This window comes from Ovis aries, chromosome X, assembly GCF_016772045.2.
Source record: "Ovis aries strain OAR_USU_Benz2616 breed Rambouillet chromosome X, ARS-UI_Ramb_v3.0, whole genome shotgun sequence".
NCBI classification, from domain to species: Eukaryota; Metazoa; Chordata; class Mammalia; order Artiodactyla; family Bovidae; genus Ovis; species Ovis aries.
The window spans coordinates 51,400,328-51,423,960 of record NC_056080.1 but is presented as its reverse complement, the minus strand read 5'-3'; the positions used below and the strand labels follow the sequence as shown (position 1 = coordinate 51,423,960).

The following is a 23,633-nucleotide window of genomic DNA, read 5'->3' as shown; positions in this document are numbered from 1 at the left end:
GTGTGAATCATGGTAGGATCGAGTAGCCAGGCCATCCCAGGAAGTAAAGGGAATGAGCTTTGCAGCAGACTGCTAAGAATCATTTGAAGAAACAGATTTTGAAGGAAGAGGCTTTCAAAGGGCCCTCTTATGGGAGAGGAACAGTTGAGATAAATATCTGAGATTCTTTGTCATTTTAGAAGGTACCATAAGAGTACTTGGCATTCTAAGTCACTTGGATTTGGCCATGGGGAGGGGGTGGATCTTCATTTTCACTACTTTTCCATTTTGAAACCCTTGGGCAGTGCAGTGATTCCTTGACTCTGCCACTTTAAGTCTGTAGCAAGTGAGTTTCAGAGGCTTACAGTGTTCTGTTTCTCAAAGCTGCTACTACTACTAAGGCCAGCAAATCTCCAGCTAAAGTTGGTGATATCGGCAGCAGCAGCAGCAGCACAGACTTTAAGATGGTATCCTCTGGCCTCACTGAAAATCAGCTCCAGCTCTCTGTGGAAGTAAGTCCAAGCTTTTCTGACCTCCCAAGGTTGGGGGAGAAAGAGTCAAAGGAGGTGGATAATATTAGGATTGACTGGGGTGAATAATGTTTTAGTTCTCAAGTTGGGGCTTGCCCAATCTCCCTTCTTTTTCCCCCAGGTGTTGACATCCCATTCGTGTTCTGAAGAAGGCCTAGAGGATGCAGCAAATGTGTTACTGCAGCTCTCTCGGGGGGACCCTGGGACCCGGGACACTGTTTTGAAGTTGCTACTGAATGGAGCCCGCCATCTGGGTTATACGCTTTGTAAACAGATAGGTAATAATAAGAATAAAGCACTCTGTTTTTCTGAAACCTTCTACTTAGGTGTCACCTGTTTATGGAAGCCTCCTGGAACCCCCAGGCTGAATCATATCCACTCTACATCTGTAGCACAGCTTCCAAGCATGCTTTTATCACAGCACTGATATCACTAGGTTGTCAGAATCTGTTTTCCTGTCAGTTGTTCTCTGAGACCAAGGCTGGCCTTCTCTCTATATTCCCAATCCCTGGCACACAGCAGTTCCTTAGTGAAGGAAAATGAGCACTCATAGGACTAACATTGCTTTCCCAATCTGGGTGCTCATAAGAGCCCTATGATGAACCTGCTGAGGCAGTTCACCACCTGAGAGATGCACCTACACTACCTTCACGCTTAGGAATTGAGAGAACAATACCCTCTGCTTTTGTGCAGTTTTGAGGGTACAAAAATTCTAAAAACACTTGTAAATCATCTAGTTCAGTCTTTTTCCCATTTTACCAAGAAGAAAACTAAAACCCGGGGTAGTGTAGAGATTATGAATCAAGGAGTAGAGTCAGATTTGCTTTCAGCATACAGACTCTCTTTGTTCTCTCCCACCTCCATCCCACTCATAGATGTCCCTAGATCTGATACTACTTGTGTAGTTATCTCTTTCTCAAAAATGTCGCTGGAGCTGAGTTGATACGGGAGTCAGTTAGACTATATAGGGTATTCTTTGCTGCATGAGAATTACAAAGTTCTTCTGGATGAGGCCTCTTGACTGCCACCAGTTTATTCAGCACCCTTAGGCCAGGCAGTGGCCTAGGCACTATTGTAGATAGTTATCTCCTAATTCTCGAAGCAGCCTTGTGAGTTTAGGCAATATTAGTCCCCATTATTACAATGGGAAAGCAAATTGGGAAAGAGGTTAAGTAATTTGCCGAGACTACCACAAAAACCTCAGAAGTTTGAGAGGTATACAGGCTTCAAAAGAGATACTTTTTCCCCTCTGCACTGAGGTGCATTTCATGTAGATTCAGCAAATCCTTGAGGCCAGGTAAACCAGTGGCCCTTGGGCAGCTGATCCATGAGTACACAGTAAAATGAATGGAGCAGAATTATTGTACAGTCCCAAGTTCAGTACAGCTGAGCAAAGAGGACGGCCTGGGAAGGTTTCTTGAAAAGTTTTGGCTTTTAGCTGCTTCAGTAGGGAAGTGTCAACACTTTCTGGCTTCTCTGCCTGCCCAGGAACTCTTCTGGCTGAGCTACGGGAATACAATCTGGAACAGCAGCGGCGAGCCCAGTGTGAAACCCTCTCCCCTGATGGCCTGCCTGAGGAACAGCCACAGACCACCAAGCTGAAAGGCAAAATGCAGAGCAGGTAGGTGGCAGCTGCCCATCTGGCTGTGGAGTTGGGGTCTGGGACATTATGAAAAGTGGTTCTTCCTGATTTTCTAGTTATTTTTTTCCTCCTCTCTGAGCCAGTTTTGTTTCTGTCCTATATATGCACATGGCCCTATTTTTCCTACATGTGTGATTTCCTTCTGAAATTCCATACCCTCTGGTTGACACAAGAAAGCTCTGCTTGTTCTAAGTGTTTATGCTTTGATGCTCTCAATATATGCGAGCCACCTCTACACTATCCAGGTTTGACGTGGCTGAGAATGTGGTAATCGTGGCATCTCAGAAGCGGCCTCTGGGTGGCCGGGAGCTCCAACTGCCTTCTATGTCCATGTTGACATCCAAGACATCTACCCAGAAGTTCTTCTTGAGGGTACTGCAGGTCATCATCCAGCTCCGGGATGACACACGCCGTGCTAACAAGAAGGCCAAGCAGACAGGCAGGCTAGGTATGGAACTGGGGTGTCCAGTTGAGGGGCAGGCTTGGTGGTGGAAAAACAAGAGACCCAGGAGGGCAGGGCTTAATGTCATGTCTCCTTCCTGTTTGACCTTTTCTAAAGGAAGTGATGATACTTTCTTAAAATGTTGGTGGCTGTATTCTGTATTTCACTCAAGCCGTCTACATAGGAAATTTCACTAGGGCAAGTGGGAATTAAAGGGCCTGGAAATCTGACAAGGAAATTGGGGACAGATCTTTTGGTGAACAAGATTTAACCCACTGTGTTTGTCTCCTCTCTGCTTCCTTGATTACTCCTGGCTAAAATATTGTAGCCATGTTACTTCAGCTATGCCCTGCCAAATCCTTCCCCTCTGTCCTACAGAACTCTCACCTGCCACCATCCATCTGCCTAGCCCCATGTCCCCTGCCCTTACCTGTAATGGTAGCTCTTAGTGCCTGACAGTGAGCACTCTGAGACTGAGCGTAAAGCTCAAAGACCTCAGCAAGATGCTTGTGGTGGCTCAGGAGATGGGACACAGAAAATTGAGCATTCCCTCTTTCCACAGGTTACATCTTACCTTCTTTATTCTTTCTCCCAGGTTCCTCCGGTTTAGGCTCAGCTAGCAGCATCCAGGCAGCTGTTCGGCAGCTGGAGGCTGAGGCTGATGCCATTATACAAATGGTACGTGAGGGTCAGAGGGCGCGGAGACAGCAACAAGCAGCAACGGTTAGCATGATGCCTGTGGCCCCTCATTCATTTGTCTTTCCTCCCTCTCCCACCATATCATCAGTGGGATTTCATTGCCCTTACCTTGTATGCTTTTGCATTAAGTTGGCTATATGAATGCTTCTGGACAACAGTTAATTTCTCTTGGTGCTTTCTTGACTGTTCATTGGTTTGGTTTGGTTTAAAGCTTGGCCATCATACCCCACTCCCAGCTATCCAGTCAATAGTGGCGCTTTTGCAAACTGCATAATGCTAAGTGTCTAGGTCCTGAGGGGATACAGGATAAAGCTTTTTCAGTTTCATGGAACAATGCAAGTGCCTCAGAGAAATATCAGGAATCCTGCCCTTGAAAGTCTCCCAAGCTTGGTACACTTCCCACGTAGCCTCTTCTGGCAATGGCTGGTCCCTCCACCCTGGTCTCTGCCTCTATTCTTCATACTCCCTTGGCACCCAGGCTCTTTTAGGAGGAAGCCTTCAGTTCCTAGGTAGCCAGTTCATTGTTAGGATCTCAGCATAGAGTGACTGTAGGAAAAGCCTAGCATCATGTATATACACTATGGCATTCATTGTTTGCCTGTCCTTATACAACATGCAAGTTACCTTCCCAAGATCCAAGAAATAAGGATATTTTGAGGCCTGTTGGTTTAAAAAGCCAATCCCACCCATCAAAGATTGCATTAATTCATCCCCCTGTTATTTCCTCTTTCGTGAGCAAAAAGGAACAAAGAGCAAACCTACCTTTTGCCCATGTGAGCTTTATACACACACACACACACACACACACACACACACACACACACAAACACACACACACACTGTTCCTAGAAGTCTTGAAGTCCAGGAGCCTGGTGCCTGACTGGACTCAGTCTTGGAATAGAATGGAGGCAAATGGCAGGCATCCAGGGAGCTCTTTGGAAAAGCATGCTAGCTCAGGGTGGAAGATAAGCAGAGGAGGTGGGAAGGCCATTCTTTTGTAAAAGCTAAAGAAACTTCTTTCCATATGGGAAGATATGGGAGGCTTCTTTCCAAGCTTAATGATATGTGAGAGATTGTAGGACAGCCTCTAGCCTATCCCTGAGGAAAACAGAGTTGCACCCTTTATGTGACTTTGTCTCCCTTTTATCCAGTCGGAGTCAAGCCAGTCAGAGGCATCTGTCCGAAGGGAGGAGTCACCCATGGATGTGGACCAGCCATCTCCCAGTGCTCAAGATACTCAGTCCATTGGTCAGTACTACTTTTCTATTTCTAGCCCAACAAAAGGGAGAGCCAATCTTAATGGAATGGGTGCCTGATCCCCTGCTTTCAACATACATAAACTCAGTGTTTTTGTTTGTTTAAGTGAACCCTGGTTTCTGTATACTGATAGATGCATACCAATCAACTAAAATCACTAACCGTCACCACCTGGTCCTCACTGGCGAATCCTAGCACACACTGCAATTTCGGTAATAAAGAAACTGTGGGGCTTCCCTGATGCTTCCATGGTAAAGAATCCACCTGCCAATGCAGGGGACACAGCTTCAATCCCTGATCCAGGAAGATCGTACATGCTCTGGGCGATTAAGGATATAAAAGATCTGAACAACTATTAATAATTTTGACATATACAGGACACCCCAGCCAATAACAATAACAACTTTTTGAAATGCATATGGAACATTTACCAAAATTAACCATACCCAGAACTTTAGCTTAATAAATTTCAAAGTGCTAAAATATCTCAGAGCATATCCTCTGATAATAGTAGAAATATGTGATATCGAGACTTACCTGGTAGTTCAGTGGCTAAGATTGTGTTCCCAATGCAGGGGACCCAGGTTCAATCCCCGATTGGGGAACTAGATCCCATATACCACAAATAAAGATCCATGTGCCACAACTAAGAGTTCTCATGCCACAACTAAAAGACACCACATGCCACAATGAAGACATGGGCCAGCGAAATAAACTAACAGGTGCCTCCCTGGTGGCTTAGTGGTAAAGAATCTGCCTGCCAATGCAGGAGACATGGGTTCAATCCCTGATCCAGGAAGATCCCATATGCCATGGAGCAACTAAGCCCATGCACCTCAATTATCGAGGTGGTGCTCTAGAGCCCGGGTGCCTCAGTTACTGAAGCCCTCACACTCTAGAGCCCATGCTCTGCAACAAGAGAAGCCATCACAACTAGAGAGTAGCCCCCACTCACCACAACTAGAGAAAAGCCCACACAGCAATGAAGATCCACAATGGCCAAAATAAATATTTTTTTAAGACACTGTGACAATACTGTGTGGAGAGAGCATGTGTTTGGATCTCTTTCAGTTTCTTCATTTAAAGTAAGGATGTTCCTAGTTAGGACTGAGTTAATGTGTATATATAACACTTAAAGCAGTCCTAGAACACAGTGGATGCTATTATTAGCAGCATTTCTCAAGGTTAATTTCATATAGAATGCTTTTGGGCACCCTTTTAACAGATTCCTGTGGGATAGTGTCATCATAGGACATCTGGTTTTTAAAAAATATTAGATCATTTAATTGGAAAAGACCCTGATGCTGGGGAAAGACTGAGGGTAGGAGGAGAAGGGAGCAACAGGATGAGATGATTGACTCATCATCAACTCAATGGACATGAGTTGAGCAAACGCCAGGAGATAGTGAAGGACAGGGACACCTGGTGTGCTGCATTCCATGGGGTTGCAAAGAATCGGACATGCCTGAACAACAAGAAGAAGATCATTTAATAATCCATAGGTCTTCTGGGAGCTGATAAGGCAATGAGGAGACCAAGAAGATCATTTAATAATCCATAGGTCTTCTGGGAGCTGATAAGGCAATGAGGAGACCAACACTATCTGGTAGAATTTTCCTGCAGTAGCCATTAGCTCCATGTAGCTATTGAGCACTTGAAAAGTGTCTAGTGCAACTAGACAAACTTTTTCTTGTATTAATTTTATTCCGTTTAAATGCCATTCAGTGTAGGATGAGAGCTTGCTTTCAGATGTTACTCAGTGGCCAGTGGACCAATCTATTTGGTCTTTCTAATGGCCTATGCATTTGGTCCGAATGAAGAAAAAGCTTCCTGAATCTCTCCTCTGTGTGCCGCCTAGCCTCAGATGGAACTCCACAGGGGGAGAAGGAGAAGGAGGAAAGGCCACCTGAGTTACCCCTGCTCAGTGAGCAGCTGAACTTGGATGAGCTGTGGGACATGCTGGGAGAGTGTCTAAAGGAACTGGAGGAATCCCATGACCAGCATGCGGTGCTAGGTAAGTTGGGCCTGACAGCCCAGGCCCACTGATCTGTTCTGGGGCCCTTTCTGCCAGCTTGATTTTCTTCCTTCCAGATTACTCCTCTCCCTCAGGTCTCCATGGGAGTTCAAAGGAGAGGATTTTTTCTCCGACTTCATTATCAGAAAAAAAGATTTGCTTTCGCTTTTGGTAGCTCTTATCTTTTACTGTGTAGGGGAATCTTTATAACTGGTTGTCTATCCCATTTTTCTTTGGAAGCTCTGACTTCCTCTGTGGCACCATTATGTATCTCCTGCAAGTTTTCATCTAGTAGTTTTGAAATTTGATTCTGAGGGGGAAGAGGTTTATATGTTGAAGTTTATAAAGTAAAATGTTACTGTCCTGTATCATTCCTACCCCCAGTGCTACAACCTGCTGTCGAGGCCTTCTTTCTGGTCCATGCAACAGAGCGGGAGAGCAAGCCTCCTGTCCGGGACACCCGTGAGAGCCAGCTGGCACACATCAAGGACGAGCCACCTCCACTCTCCCCTGCCCCTTTAACCCCAGCCACTCCTTCCTCCCTTGACCCGTTCTTCTCCCGGGAGCCCTCATCTATGCACATCTCCTCAAGCCTGCCCCCTGACACACAGAAGTTTCTTCGCTTTGCAGGTACAGGGAACTCTTAGGCCCCCAAATGTAGAAGGCTTCATTTCTCTACAGGGTCATTTTATATATTTTGTTGTCAGCTGATTTGCAGGGTGAGTGTGTGTGTGTACTGGAAAGTGAGGCTAATGAGTTAGGGACTGGGTCTGGAAGTCTTTTTGTGCCACACTTTTTTTCCCTGAAACAAGGAAGAGTTGCTGACTGATTGACTTACGTCCCTTCTTCTATGACCCATGATGTGCTGATTCCTGCTGTCCTTTCTCCCCTCAGAGACTCATCGCACTGTGTTAAACCAGATCCTACGGCAGTCCACCACCCACCTCGCTGATGGGCCTTTTGCTGTCCTGGTAGACTACATTCGTGTCCTCGACTTTGATGTCAAGCGCAAGTATGTGCCCTGGATGTTGGGGGTGGGGGGGCTTTCTAAATAGTATCTCCCCTCCCAAAAAGGAGCCAAACATCCTCTGGGGATGATGTTTCCAGAAAAAAATGTTTTCCTCGGTGGCAGCCCTTGGATTAGAATGGTGCTAAGCAGGGGGAAGAGACTCATCTTTGCCACCAAGTGCCACTGTACCTAAATATCCCTTGGTGCTCTTCAACCTAGACTCTGTTCTTTCATCAGACAAGTGCAAGCCTTTGTTTAACCACATGAATTCTAAAATCCCTGTCTATCCTTCGGGGTAATACAGGAGATGCAGGTAGCCATAGTGTATTTACAGCAGGGCTTGGAAGGGTTGAGAAGGCCTCCACAACACTCCTGTCATTTTTTACTCTTCTCTTCCTTTCTGTGCACCTACACATGCTTACCTGCTTGTTGCAGAAATTCCATGCCATAATGTCTGTGGGCCCCTATTTGATGGACACGGGGGAAATTTAGAGTTGGTAGTGAATGGCCTACCTTTTCCAGTAGTAGTAGTAGTGTTAGTCACTCAGTCGTGTCTAACTCTTTACGATCCCATGGACTGTAGCCCACCAGGCTCCTCTGTCCATGGGATTCTCCAGGCAAGAACACTGGAGTGGGTTGCCATTCTCTTCTCCAAAGGATACTGGGCATTTCCCCAGGAAAAAAAAAGGTGGAGAGCAGAGGTCAAAGTGTCTAGAGGATGAGGAGAACATCACTGTGGGTCTTAATCCTAATCAGGCAAACAGAAATTTGCTCTGCCATCCCAATCTTATTTTCCTTTCTTTCCTACCTCCCAAGATATTTCCGCCAAGAGCTGGAGCGTTTGGACGAGGGACTCCGGAAAGAAGACATGGCTGTGCACGTTCGTCGTGACCATGTCTTTGAAGACTCCTATCGTGAGCTGCACCGGAAATCTCCTGAAGAAATGAAGAATCGATTGTAAGAACCCAGAGCAGAGAGTAAAACGGGATGGCGTGGTTCTGACCCTTCCTACTTGGTAGTGAAGGCTTACTTGGGGCCCAGATGTTCAGGGGAACTTAGAGAGGTGTTTGCCCTCCCTGGTAGGAATTCCTAAGAGGAATCTAGCTCTCACTGAGCTGTCGTCCATATTCTCTGCCCAGTCTCATGAAACTGGTCTTCTGTTGGCTAGCTGGCCCTTGGGCTGAGCTACCCAACAATTCCTATACAGATAGGAGAGTCTGTGGAATTTACAAAGGTACACCTGATGGCTTCACAAAGAGCTTTTCTCCATTGTTACACTAGGAACGGGAAGCCTGCTGAGCAAATGGTACCCTGGGTTGAGGGAGACCACACTTGCAAGAGTGACTCCCCACCAAATTGGTAATCACTCCCTGGTGATTCTGACGCCACCTAGAGGAGATTGGCAGTTTGCAGTGTCATGTGTCATGGGAGCCAGTGAGATGATAGACCTATTGAAGTCGTTTGATGATGCTCTTGAACTCAGGAACTTGATTCCTCCCTCCCCTTGTGGCATGGACTCACTAGCCATGTCATCACACAGGAATTCAGAGAAGCTTCCAAGACAGACTGAATCCTACTCTTCCACCGCCAAATCATAATAGACATCAAACTCAGCTCAGCTCTCTTTGATACCACTTGATAACTCCTCCCTGTTTAAAGGCCTTATTAGGTCTTTATATCTTTCCTATTAGTGTTTTCTGGGATATCAGTGAGCCTTTACTGACACTTCAGAACATCTCTTCCATCAGTGATGCCCTTTTCTGTCCCAGATCCCCACCTCTCTTCTGGGCTCTCCTGGCACTCTGCATTTACCACTGTCCTCTGACTCTGCACTCCCCAGCTACTGCTTCACTCAGTCACTCACTCAGGTCATGCTGTGCAGAAGATTGGATTTGTCCTGGGCTTTCTGCACATCCCTGTTTCTGCTCTCTTAAACAGGTATATAGTATTTGAAGGAGAAGAAGGGCAGGATGCTGGAGGGCTCCTCCGGGAGTGGTATATGATCATCTCTCGGGAGATGTTTAACCCTATGTATGCCTTGTTCCGTACCTCACCTGGTGATCGGGTCACATACACCATCAATCCATCTTCTCACTGCAACCCCAACCACCTCAGCTACTTCAAGTTTGTTGGACGCATCGTGGCCAAAGCTGTGTATGACAACCGCCTCCTGGAGTGCTACTTTACTCGGTCCTTCTACAAACACATTTTGGGCAAGTCCGTCAGGTAAGGATGTGGCACAACCCTGGGACTGTCCTCAGTGCTGGAAATCTGGTCCTTGTGCCCCATCCCTAAGCTGCCTCTCTGCCACCCCAATCCATGGCCCTATTTGTGTTTATCTAGATATACAGATATGGAGAGTGAAGACTACCACTTCTACCAGGGTCTGGTTTATCTGCTGGAAAATGATGTATCCACATTAGGCTATGATCTCACCTTCAGCACTGAGGTAGGTCAGGAGATCCTGACTGTCACATACCCCAACTGGTTTAGGAAACCCCATTATGCGATTGTTCTTGAACTGACATTGGATAACCTCTTAATATTTCTAAGGAAGCATCTTGATGTCTTAAAATCTTGTGCCCCATTCCCTATCTGTCAGAGAGCAGTGAGTATTTGCAAGAGACAGCACAAATAGAAAAACCAGAATTTGTAAAACAATGCTAGTTTCCCCTATATGTTGAAAAAAAAAATAGTACACTATTCATCATACCCAAAGGTACTTCATTGTAGAAAAATTGTGCAAATATAGATAGATGAAAAACAAAAAAATCTCACTGTTACACTTCCCCAAAATTGCTTTACATAAAGATTTTTTTTTGTATTACGTTATATTATCCATGCCCTTTTCCCTTTTACTATTGACAGTTATGTTTTAGGACTAAACCCTTGGCCTTTTCCATTTAGGGATTCATGAGCTCATGAGAAAAGTCACTTTTTTTATGACCTTGCTTCATTTCTTTGCCCAGGATACAGCAGAGAGTTTAGGGTGTGCTTCCAGGTATATGTAAGTCCCATCCTAGACCAAGCTTGATTCATATTATTGGTATTTTGGGTATTCTAGGTCCAAGAGTTTGGAGTCTGTGAAGTTCGTGACCTCAAACCCAATGGGGCCAACATCTTGGTAACAGAGGAAAATAAGAAGGAGTATGTACACCTGGTGTGCCAGATGAGAATGACAGGTAGGAGAAATGTCCCTTAGACCCCCTAGCTGTTCAGTATGGGACAAAGTTAGTCCTCACTCATTACACAGACATTGTTTCTTCTTTTCCCCTATGCCAGCCACAAATACCTTGCATAAAAGGAGTCCAAAAACCTGACCAAAAAATATTCCCCTTCGTCCACCCTCATACAGGGGCCTAGAAACAGTGATGGGTGAGGTAGGCAAATCAGTCAACATCCTGCTGGATTAGGGATCTCTGACCTCTGACAGCTGTGCAAGTTCAGATGCCACATGGCTTGTTGGTTCTTTCCCCAGGAGCCATCCGCAAACAGCTGGCGGCTTTCTTAGAAGGTTTCTATGAGATCATTCCAAAGCGCCTCATTTCAATCTTCACTGAGCAGGAGTTAGAGCTGCTCATATCAGGACTGCCCACAATCGACATTGACGATTTGAAATCTAACACTGAATATCACAAGTACCAGTCCAACTCTATTCAGGTGAGCTGATGCTGGCATCCCTCCCTGTATCCTTAAGCAGTGTTAGTTTGTATGACAACCAAATAAACCGGGACTGTTACGGGAGGGGGGTTTTGAGTGGTAGCTTACCTGAACCTAACTCTTCACTGTTCTGAAGTTTCAGTTTTCAGGTGATGTCATCATGTGAATGGAAGAACTGAAACCTGTCCCACAGAAGGGACTTGCCTAACATTGCATATCCCATCCCCCTTTCTTCCAGGAGCTCTCTACCTAATGCTGTCTTCTTGTGTTCATTCCTATAGATCCAGTGGTTCTGGAGAGCATTGCGTTCTTTCGATCAAGCTGACCGTGCCAAGTTCCTCCAGTTTGTCACAGGTACTTCCAAGGTGCCCCTGCAAGGTTTTGCTGCCCTTGAAGGCATGAATGGCATTCAGAAGTTTCAAATCCATCGAGATGACAGGTCCACAGACCGCCTGCCTTCAGCTCACACATGGTAAGAGGAAAGGTTTGTTCTTTTCAGCATTTGAATTTAACTTGCATATTTGCCACTTCTGTGCCCTTACGATGGTCAGGAGTAGTCAAGAACCCAAATCTAGCGCCAGCTACCCTGAACCTACGGGTAGCTCACAGTTTGCTGGTTTTTGTGGAGATGATGGTGTTTGAGATGAGAAGCTGACGCAGATTCACAGTGGGGCTCAGGAGACATTGCAGGTGAAAACTGCCCTGTGAAAACAAGGTGTATTCCAGGGCTCAGCATGGTCAGAGCAAGAAGTTGCAGGGGGCAGAATGCTAAAGAACTCAGCACAGGTGACCAGTGACCCTGCATGCCTCCTTGGAGCTTTCGGGCTCCAAGGGGTATGGTATTTGGGAGGTGGAGGTGGTATTTATACCATGGTTGGGCTATGGTATTTAAGGAGGAGTGATAGGGTCAGGTTATATTTTAGGTGCCTGGTAGCCAGTAGTGGGGCCAGATTTGAGGACAGACAAGATTGGGAGTGTGCAGGCAGAAATCAGGTGGGCACCATGGGAACACAGGGATTTGGTTATCATCTTTTGTCACGAATTGATGTGTCTTCTTTCCCTAGTTTTAATCAGCTGGACCTGCCTGCCTATGAGAGCTTTGAGAAGCTCCGCCACATGCTACTATTGGCCATCCAGGAGTGCTCTGAAGGCTTTGGGCTGGCCTAAAAGGGCCACACCCACTACTGTAGGGTTTTTTTTTTTTTTACCATTGTTGGACCTGGTAAAGGGGGAAACGAAAACAAAAAAAGAACCAGAAAGAAATGTCAAAAACCAATAAATGAAATCCACCAACTCACCATGTGTGTGTCCCAGCTGCCCCAGCGCATACCCGTTCCCCCTTTGCTGCTCATCCTCTCTACCGGCTCCCTTTTCCTCACCTCCTCTCCCCATTCCATGCCGTCCATGATCCCCCACCCCATGTGTTAAAAAGGCAATAGCCTTTACAGGGACCCGTTTGTCCCAACTGTTTGAACCGTGTGCTCCTCAGATTCTGTGTTCAGAAGGATTTGCTGCATTGAGACTTGAAACCTTTGGATAGGGGAAAAAATTATATATATATATATTTTTTTGTTCTGTTTGCAATTCTTAATTTGTGCTTGGAATGTGTTGATGTGCACAGCTAATGATTCAATGCGAGACAAGATTGGCGTCTGTGTTGTGGAGGTTTCAAATAAAGAGCACTCTTCATAACTCACTTTTCACAATGGAGTTTTTTTCAAGTTTAAAAAGAAATAAGCACCTCTTGAACACATGCTAGATGGCTGGAGAAAAAATCCAAATGGACTCTCCAGAAAGCCATTTCTGTTACCACACTGGTGCATCCTCCTCCTTCAGGGTCATCAGGAACTGAGGGGATCTTTTTCAGAATGGCATCTACACTTGGGAGTGGTGATGGTGTTAGAGATTTGTAGCTAAGGACAAAGCACCGCCTTGCTCTAGGGGAACAAACCAGCAGGTTTTAAGAGAATTCTCTCAACCCAACCGAAGGTTCTATATCCTGAGCCTTTGTAGTTTCAAGTCTGGAGCTCAGTTTAAAATTATTTGATTTATTAATGTTTTAGTTTACTTTTAACAAATTTTAATAAATAATTTGACTGGCTCCCCAAAACAGTCTTTGCATCCTTTTTGGTTTTGTTTTGCATTTTCTTGTCAGATCTGTTCACAGATCGACCAATAGTCTCTTGTGGGGTTTTTTTACTCCATCCATCACTTAAAGTTGATCTAAGAACTTTGATGGTTCCAGCCTTCAAAGATAAAAGTAATAAAAGTTTAGTAAACTCAGTGGTACTGGCTTTGTGTGGTTTTTCTCATTCTCTAAGGCTCTGCTTCTTAAAAATTTTTCCCTTGACCATGTCCCAGAGTGTGGATCTAGGAAAGCAGTAGTGTGTGTGTTCTTAACCTGATCCCTTGGTCTTGATGCAGATAGCTACTAGTCTTTTTTTTTTTTTCCCCTTCCAACATTCACAGTCCTGTTCCTGGCCCTCGTGACTACTGAGAGGACAGATGAATCAACCCTCCACCCTCCAACCCTCCACCCTCCTATTGAGCTTCCAGTCAAGAGGAGGAGACAGATCATTCTGTGTCCAGATGTTGGAAGGGGGATCTCTGGGTACACAGAGCAGAGCAGAAGTATCTGGTCTAGCCTGGGAGATCAGGAAAGGCTTTCTGTTGGTGGTGGTACTTGGGTTGAATCATAAGGCTGTGTGAGAGTGAAAATTAAGGAGGAGAGGGTAATCAGGGTCAACACAGCAGGAGTTCCGTTGCTAGGGCAAGGCTTGAGTGAGGAATAGTGGCCTGAGATGAGGCTGGGAGTCCAGCAGGGCTTTAAAATGAGTGGATGAGCAGAAATATAGTAGAACTGATCAATATACTTAGGAATCGGTTCTAAAAAAAATCAAAATAAAACTGACCATTTAAATTTGAAAGGGACGCAAGGGTTGGGAGTTGGGTGTGGAAGTTGGGAGTACAGACAGAATAATCCGGGAGGAAATAAGTGAATCTAACTTAATGACATACCACAATAACCTAATGTGACTGAGTATGGTTTGTCTTTTGGATATGTTTATGGTGTGATATTCATCATCTCGGTGTCAAAAGAGAAAAAACTTGTGACAGTAGATTGTACCTTTTAAAGGTAAAGATACTACCTTGATAAGGTAGCCTCAGACTAACAGCCAACATCACACTGCAAGCATAAAGTGGTCAGTTATCACCAACACAGTTCTGCAAGTTCTAACCATTTCCATAAGGCAGGAAACAAGGTACAGCTGTTGAAGAGAAACTATTTTGCTAAACCAAGAGAATCAAAGTTATTAGAGCTTAAGTGAGTCCAGCAAGAGGCCTGGTTATAATGAACAAAACAGTTCACGTAAGTTTGTGTCTGACTCTTAGTCCATGGACTGTAGCTCGCCAGGCTCCTCTGTCCAGGGATCTTCCCAACCCAGGGATCCAATATGGGTCTCTGGCATTGCAGGCAGTCTCCTGCATTGCAGGTTGATTACTGACTGAGCCACAAGGGAAGCCCTTGTTATTATCTAACAAGTATAAATAAATAATATGGTAAACTGCTATATAATAGTAAAAATGTATCCACATACATCAATGTACACAACCTCAAAGATAAGCAAAAAAGTATGATACCTGCCTGTTTAAAACTTTAAAAACAGTGCTACAAGCATGTATACCAAGAACATGAAAAGCCATATCCACATGTATGGAAGCCCATGCATAAGTATGACAATACTGCATGATGTTCAGGAAAAAATACTGCATGATATGGGGGAAAAAAGGCAACGCAGCTGGGAAGAGGTACGGATTATCCAGAGGGCTTAAACAAAATGTTTTTATTTCTTAGCTTGGTGGTGCTAGGTACATAGGTATTCCTTCAGTCAGTTCAGTTCAGTCGCTCAGTTGTGTCCAACGCTGTGACCCCATGGACTGCAACACGCCAGGCTTCTCTGTCCACCAGCAACTCTGATGGCCACCAACTTCTAGAGCTTACTCAAACTCCTATCCATTGAGTTGGTGATGCCATCCAACCATCTCATCCTCTGTCGTCCCCCTCTCCCGCCTTTAATCTTTCCCAGCATCAGGGTCTTTTCAAATGAATCAATTCTTCACATCCGGTGACCAAAGTATTGGAGTTCCAGCTTCAGCATCAGTCCTTCCAATGAATATTCAGGACTGATTTCCTTTAGGATTGATGGGTTTGGTCTCCTTGCTGTCCAAGGGACTTACAAGTGTCTTCACCACCACAGTTCGAAAGCATCAATTCTTCAGCACTCAGCGTTCTTTATAGTCCAACTCTCACATCCATACTTGACTACTGGAAAAACCATAGCTTTGACTAGATGGCCCTTGTCAGCAAAGTAACGTCTGTTTTCTAATACGTGATTTAGGTTGGCTCATAGCTTTTCTTGCAGGGAGCAAGCGTCTTTTAATTTCATGGCTGCAGTCACCATCTGCAGTGATTTTGGAGCCCAAGAAAATAAAATCTGTCACTCTTTCCCCATCTATTTTCCATGAAATGATGAGACAGGATGCCATGATCTTAGTTTTTTGAATAAGTTTTAAACCAGCTTTTTCACTCTCTTTTACTTTCATCAAGAGGCTCTTTAGTTCTTCCTCGCTGTATGTCATAAGGGTGGTGTCATCTGCGTATCTGAGGTTATTGATATTTTCTCCCAGCAATCTTGACTCCAGCTTGTGCTTCATCCAGCCCAGCATTTCCTATGATGTACTCTGCATATAAGTTAAATAAGCAGGGTGACAATATACAGCCTTGACATACTTCTTTCCCAATTTGGAACCAGTCTGTATTCCATGTCCAGTTCTAACTGTTGCTTCTTGAACTACATATAGATTTCTCAGGAGGCAGATAATGTGGTCTAGTATTCCCATCTATTGAAGAATTTTCCACAGTTTGTTGTGATGTACACAGTCAAAGGCTTTGGCATAATCAGTAAAGCAGAAGTAAAGTAGAGGTTTTCTGGAATTCTCTTTTTTGATGATCTAACAGATGTTGGCAATTTGATCTCTGGTTCCTAAGAGATCAATATAAGGTAGTCTTTATAATGTTATTTATAACTTTTCTACACCTGAGATATTTCATAATAAGTTTTTTGAGATGGACAATTTATTAAATTTCACAATGCATTTGAAGCAGGTATCAGGGGACTCAATAACAGGCCTAAGTCTATGTGAAGGCTAACGGCTGCTTTCATGATATGATTAAACATGTCTCTTGCCCCTTAATAATTCCCTTCACTGACGTGTGTATTATAATTACTACTGGTTATCACCTTATTAAAATAGTCTTCTTGGACTTCCCTGGTGGTTCAGTGGTGAAGAATTTGTCTGCCAATGCAGGAGACACAGGCTCCATCCCTGTCTGGGAGGACCCCACATGCCAAGGGAGCAACGCAGCCCATGTTCCTCAACTATTGAGTCTGTGCTCTAGAGCCCAGGAGCCTCAACCACTGAGCCCACACACCCTAGAGCCCATGCTCCACAACAAGAGAAAACTGCAACAAGAAGCCCAGGCACCGCAACTAGAAAGTAGCCTCGACTCACCATAGCTAGAGAAAAAACAGTCCTCTTACAGATAGATCTTACAGATATCTTAGAGATATCATTCAATGTTGGGCAAGTTTTCAAGTAAAAAGACTGCTATTAATAATTAGGCTGTGGGATTTCCGTGGACATTCAGTGGTTAAAAATTCATGCTTCCATTTCAGGGGGTGTGGGTTTGATTCCTGGCTGGGGAACTAAGATCCCATATGCCACACAGCACAGACACACAAAAAACTATGCTGGGCCACAGTGCAAACAAAGCCAGATAAATTGGGATGTATATCTCTATACTTATGAGACATATGTCTTGGCTGGAGAAACAATTACCCAACAAACATTTTTATTGGTGCTTACCATGTGCTGACAACACTGTGAAGTCCCTACTTTAGGGAAAGGAACAGGTGGTGGGAAAGTATAGAGGGCACTGGGTACACAAAGAGACTATAGGCAGGGGTAGCAGGAATAAACATTTTCTCAAATACAAGCAATGACCAGTTAGAAAACAACAGGAAATAGATTCCCTTCATAATAGTAAAGAAGAATACCTAGAACAACATTAAGCAGTGTTTGGGACTCATGTGAAAAAGAAAGCTGCAAAACTCTTGTGAGAGGCATAAAAAGAGGTAACTGAGCAGGCTTAGTGTGTTTATTTGCATAAAAAAAAAAAACAAGTATAGCTGGCCTTAAGACTTTGCTGACATGCTAAGCAAGGTGGGAGTTGAAATGAGCAGATTTGACAGGGAATGGCTTCAAGCCATGAATATTGTCTGCTGTGGTCTACTATAAAGACAAAATGAAGCACCAAGAGCCAGTTGGGGAATAGTTTTGTCAGTGTTAAATTTGGGAAACTTGCCTAAGTATTGGAAAGGAGAGAAATAGAAAGTTCGCTCTACGTGTCACACTAAAATTCCAAATGGAAGATTCAAGCATGAAAAGCATGAACTTATTTTTTGGGGGAAAATAACAACTAATCTGGAATATAGAAAATCTAACACAAAAAAATAAAAAAGACATTAATGGAAAAGACTAACATTTGACTACTAAAATGTTGGCAACACCACAAACAATTAAAAAGCAAAGGCAATCTAGGAAAAAATACATTGCTATCTATGACACTATATATATATTTTTTTTTATTTATATTTATATTTATATATAATTTACAAATCACTAAGAGACAAACTGCCAAACAGAAAAACATCCAAGGATATGAAAAGGCAATTCACAAAAGAAGAAATACAAATAAGCACTCAGCATATATAATTGTTTTTGTGTCTATGATAATTATCTCTGCAACAAGGACACCAATAAACGCTTCTCAAATTGAAATACATACAAGTGTGACTCTCGCCTTCTGGGAAGGCCCATACTGTCTGTGGAATGTGTTTCTCTCTAATTCCATTTCTCACCCATTACTTTGTCTCTCACTGAATTCTTTGTGCTGAGACACAAAGAATCTGAGCCAAGATGAGACACCAGAATTTAGGCTTCCAGTTCAAGATGGCAGAGTAGAAGGACATGTGCTCATCTCCGCCAGCGAAAGCACCAAAATTGCAACTAGATATTCAATAACCATCGACATAAGGAAGCTAGAACCCACCAAAAATAAGATACCCTGTGTCCAAAGACAAGAAGCCACAAGATAGTAGGAGAGATGCAATCACAATAATATCAAATCCCATACCTGCCAGGTGAACGACCCACAAACTGGAGAACAATAATACCAAAGAAGTTCTCCAACTGTTGTGAAGATTCTGAGCCTCATGTCAGGCTTCCTAGCCTGGAGATCCAACAAAGGGACTGGGAATACCCAGGGAATCTGACCTTGAAGACCAGCAGGATTTGATTATAGGACTTCCACAAACTCCGCTCTTGGAGGGCACAGTCTTGCACCCACAAAGACCCAGAGGGAAAGAGCCATGATCCCACAGGAGACTGAACCAGACCTATCTGCTAGTGTTGGAAGGTTTCCTGTGGAGGTGTCAGTAGGTGGGGGCTCACCATAGGGATGGGGGCACTGGAAGCAGCAGTCCTGGAAGATACCCCTTGGCATAAGTTCTCTCGGAGGTTGACATCAACCCTCCCATAGGCACACCAGCTGCAACAGACCACGAAGAAGTGTGGCTGAGAGAAGCTACCCCTCACCCAAGGTCAAGGGCGGTGACCGAGAGTGCCAGGCTGTGATGGCACAGGAGCGGCCTAGAGGAGCTACCCCATGTTCAAGGTCAGGAGGGGCGGCCATGAGAAGATAACCCTTGTCCAAGGTAAGGAGCAGCAGCTGCACTTTGCTGGAGCAGCCATGAAGAGATACCCTACGTCCAAGGTAAGAGAAACCCAAGAAGGTAGGTGTTGGGAGAGGGCATCAGAAGGCAGACACACTGAAACCATAATCACAGAAAACTAGCCAATATGATCACACGGACCACAGCCTTGTCTAAATGAAACTAAGCCATGCCCTGTGGGGCAACCCAAGATGGGAGGGTCATGGTGGAGAGGTCTGACAGAATGTGGTCCACTGGAGAAGGGAATGGCAAACCACTTCAGTATTCTTGCCTTGAGAACCCCATGAACAGTATGAAAAGGCAAAATGATAGGATACTAAAAGAGGAACTCCCCAGGTCGGTAGGTGCCCAATATGCTACTGGAGATCAGTGGAGAAATAACTCCAGAAAGAATGAAGGGATGGAGCCAAAGCAAAAACAACACCCAGCTGTGAATGTGACTGGTGATAGAAGCAAGGTCCAATGCTGCAAAGAGCAATATTGCATAGGAACCTGGAACGTCAGGTCCATGAATCAAGGCAAATTGGAAGTGGTCAAACAGGAGATGGCAAGAGTGAACGTTGACATTCTAGCAATCAGCGAACTAAAATGGACTGGAATGGTGAATTTAACTCAGATGACCATTATATCTACTACTGCGAGCAGGAATCCCTCAGAAGAAATGGAGTAGCCATCATGGTCAACAAAAGAGTCTGAAATGCAGTACTTCGATGCAATCTCAAAAGTGATCTCTGTTTGTTTCCAAGGCAAACCATTCAATATCACGGTAATCCAAGTCTATGCCCCAACCAGTAATATTGAAGAAGCTGAAGTTGAATGGTTCCATGAAGACCTACAAGACCTTTTAGAACTAACACCCAAAAAAGATGTCCTTTATACTATAGGGGACTGGAATGCAAAAGTAGGAAGTCAAGAAACACCTGGAGTAGCAGGCAAATTTGGCCTTGGAATACGGAATGAAGCAGGGCAAAGGCCAATAGAGTTCTGCCAAGAGAATGCACTGGTCATAGCAAACACCCTCTTCCAACAGCACAAGAGAAGACTCTACACATGGACATCACCAGATGATCAACACCAAAATCAGATTGATTATATTCTTTGAAGCCAAACATGGAGAAGCTCTATACAGTCAGGAAAAACAAGACCAGGAGCTGACTGGGGCTCAGATCATGAATTCCTTATTATAAAATTCAGACTTAAACTGAAGAAAGTAGGGAAAACAGCTAGACCATTCAGGTATGACCTAATCAAATCCCTTATGATTATACACTGGAAGTGAGAAATAGATTTAAGGGACTAGATCTGATAGACAGAGTGCCTGATGAACTATGGACGGAGGTTCATGACATTGTACAGGAGACAGGGATCAAGACCATCCCCATGGAAAAGAAATGCAAAAAAGCAAAATGGCTGTCTGAGGAGGCCTTACAAATAGCTGAGAAAAGAAGAGAAGTGAAAAGCAAAGGAGAAAATGAAAGATATAAGCATCTGAATGCAGAGTTCCAAAGAATAGCAAGGAGAGATAAGAAAGCCTTCCTCAGGGATCAATGCAAAGAAATAGAGGAAAAGAACAGAATGGGAAAGACTAGAGATCTCATCAAGAAAATCAGAGATACCAAGGGAACAAAACATTTCATGCAAAGATGGGCTTGATAAAGGACAGAAATGGTATGGACCTAACAGAAGCAGAAGATATTAAGAAGAGGTGGCAAGAATACACAGAAGAACTGTACAAAAAAGAGCTTCAAGACCCACATAATCACGATGGTGTGATCACTCACCTAGAGCCAGACATCCTGGAATGTGAAGTCAAGTGGGCCTTAGAAAGCATCACTACGAACAAAGCTAGTGGCGGTGATGGAATTCCAGTTGAGCTATTTCAAATCCTGAAAGATGATGCTGTGAAACTGCTGCACTCATTATGCCAGCAAATTTGGAAAACTCAGCAGTGGCCACAGGACTGGAAAAGGTCAGTTTCCATTCCAATCCCAAAGAAAGGCAATGCCAAAGAATGCTCAAACTACTGCATAATTGCACTCATCTCAGTTCAGTTCAGTTCAGTCGCTCAGTCTTGTCCGACTCTTTGCGACCCTATGAATCGCAGCACACCAGGCCTCCCTGTCCATCACCAACTCGCAGAGTTCACCCAGATTCACGTCCATTGAGTCAGTGATGCCATCCAGCCATCTCATCCTCTGTCGTCCCCTTCTCCTCCTGCCCCCAATCCCTCCCAGCATCAAAGTCTTTTCCAATGAGTCAACTCTTCACATGAGGTGGCCAAAGTACTGGAGTTTCAGCTTTAGTATCATTCCTTCCAAAGAAATCCCAGGGCTGATCTCCTTCAGAATGGACTGGTTGGATCTCCTTGCAGTCCAAGGGACTCTCAAGGGTCTTCTCCAACACCACAGTTCAAAAGCATCAATTCTTCGGCGCTCAGCCTTCTTCACAGTCCAACTCTCACATCCATACATGACTACTGGAAAAACTATAGCCTTGACTAGATGGACCTTAGTCAGCAAAGTCATTTCTCTGCTTTTGAATATGCTATCTAGGTTGGTCATAACTTTTCTTCCAAGGAGTAAGCATCTTTTAATTTCATGGCTGCAAGAGGCTTTTTAGTTCCTCTTCACCTTCTGCCATAAGGGTGGTGTCATCTGCATATCTGAGGTTACTGATATTTCTCCTAGCAATCTGGATTCCAGCTTGTGTTTCTTCCAGTCCAGCGTTTCTCATGATGTACTCTGCATAGAAGTTAAATAAGCAGGGTGACAATATACAGCCTTGACGTACTCCTTTTCCTATTTGGAACCAGTCTGTTGTTCCATGTCCAGTTCTAACTGTTGCTTCCTGACCTGCATATAGGTTTCTCAAGAGGCAGGTCAGGTGGTCTGTATTTCCATCTCTTTCAGAATTTTCTACAATTTATTGTGATCCACACAGTCAAAGGCTTGGCATAGTCAATAAAGCAGAAGTAGACATTTTTCTGGAACTCTCTTGCTTTTTTGATGATCCAGTGGATGTTGACAATTTGATCTCTGGTTCCTCTGCCTTTTCTAAAACCAGCTTGAACATCAGGAAGTTCACGGTTCACATATTGCTGAAGCCTGGCTTGGAGAATTTTGAGCATTACTTTACTAGCATGTGAGATGACTGCAATTGTGCGATAGTTTGAGCATTCTTTGGCATTGCCTTTCTTTGGGATTGGAATGAAAACTGACCTTTTCCAGTCCTGTGGCCACTGCTGAGTTTTCCAAATTTGTTGGCATATTGAGTGCAGCACTTTCACAGCATCATCTTCCAGGATTTGAAACAGCTCAACTGGAATTCCATCACCTACACTAGCTTTGTTTGTAGTGATGCTTCCTAAGGCCCACTTGACTTCACATTCCAGGATATCTGGCTCTAGGTGAGTGATCACACCATCTTGATTATCCAGGTGGTGAAGCTCTTTTTTGTACAGTTCTACTGTGTATTCTTGCCACCTCTTCTTAATATCTTCTGCTTCTGTTAGGTCCATACCATTTCTGTCCTTTATTGAGCCCATCTTTGCATGAAATGTTCCCTTGGTATCTCTAATTTTCTTGAAGAGATCTCTAGTCTTTCCCATTCTGTTCTTTTCCTCTATTTCTTTGCACTGATTGCTGAGGAAGGATTTCTTATCTCTCCTTGCTATTCTTTTGGAACTCTGCATTCAGATGCTTATATCTTTCCTTTTCTCCTTTGCTTTTCACTTCTTTTCACAGCTATTTGTAAGGCCACACGCTAGTAAAGTAATGCTCAAAATTCTCCAAGCCAGGCTTCAGTAATTCATGAACTGTGAACTTCCAGATGTTCAAGCTGGTTTTAGAAAAGGCAGAGGAACCAGAGATCAAATTGCCAACATCCACTGCATCATCAAAAAAGCATGAGAGTTCCAGAAAAACATCTATTTCTGCTTTATTGACTATACGAAAGCCTTTGACCATGTGGATCACAATAAACTGTGGAAGATTCTGAAAGAGATGGGATTACCAGACCACCTGACCTGCCTCTTGAGAAACCTATATGCAGGTCAGGAAGCAACAGCTAGAACTGGACATGGAACAACAGACTGGTTCCAAATAGGAAAAGGAGTACGTCAAGGCTGTATATTGTCACCCTGCTTATTTAATCAAGATTGCCGGGAGAAATATCAATAACCTCAGATATGCAGATGACACCACCCTTATGGCAGAAGGTGAAGAGGAACTAAAAAGCCTCTTGATGAAAGTGAAAGAGGAGAGTGAAACAGTTGGCTTAAAGCTCAACATTCAGAAAACGAAGATCATGGCATTTGGTCCCATCATTTCATGGTAAATAGATGGGGAAACAGTGACAGACTTTATTTTTCTGGGCTCCAAAATCACTGCAAATGGTGATTGCACCCATGAAATTAAAAGACGCTTACTCCTTGGAAGGAAAGTTATGACCAACCTAGATAGCATATTCAAAAGCAGAGACATTACTTTGCCAACAAAGGTCTGTCTAGTCAAGGCTATGGTTTTTCCAGTGGTCATATATGGATGT

At 44.1% G+C, this 23,633-nt stretch overlaps 1 protein-coding gene across 50 annotated transcripts in view; it reads left to right on the top strand.

Moving 5' to 3' along the window:
• Window positions 1-12,928, top strand: part of HUWE1 (HECT, UBA and WWE domain containing E3 ubiquitin protein ligase 1) — a 157,971-nt gene extending 145,043 nt beyond the window's left edge. For 24 of the 50 annotated variants that reach the window (XM_060407790.1, XM_060407772.1, XM_012106654.4 and 21 more), the window contains 16 exons: window positions 364-491; window positions 631-787; window positions 1,998-2,130; window positions 2,397-2,599; window positions 3,189-3,316; window positions 4,444-4,540; window positions 6,408-6,563; window positions 6,948-7,193; window positions 7,458-7,575; window positions 8,389-8,529; window positions 9,511-9,798; window positions 9,916-10,021; window positions 10,637-10,754; window positions 11,051-11,232; window positions 11,514-11,704; window positions 12,297-12,928. In XM_060407790.1, the coding sequence (XP_060263773.1) occupies window positions 364-491; window positions 631-787; window positions 1,998-2,130; window positions 2,397-2,599; window positions 3,189-3,316; window positions 4,444-4,540; window positions 6,408-6,563; window positions 6,948-7,193; window positions 7,458-7,575; window positions 8,389-8,529; window positions 9,511-9,798; window positions 9,916-10,021; window positions 10,637-10,754; window positions 11,051-11,232; window positions 11,514-11,704; window positions 12,297-12,399 (2,495 nt within the window). In that variant the 3' untranslated portion in view covers window positions 12,400-12,928. The other 26 variants (XM_060407794.1, XM_060407783.1, XM_060407780.1 and 23 more) reach the window with 4 other exon arrangements.
• The last annotated feature ends 10,705 nt before the right edge of the window (window positions 12,929-23,633 follow it).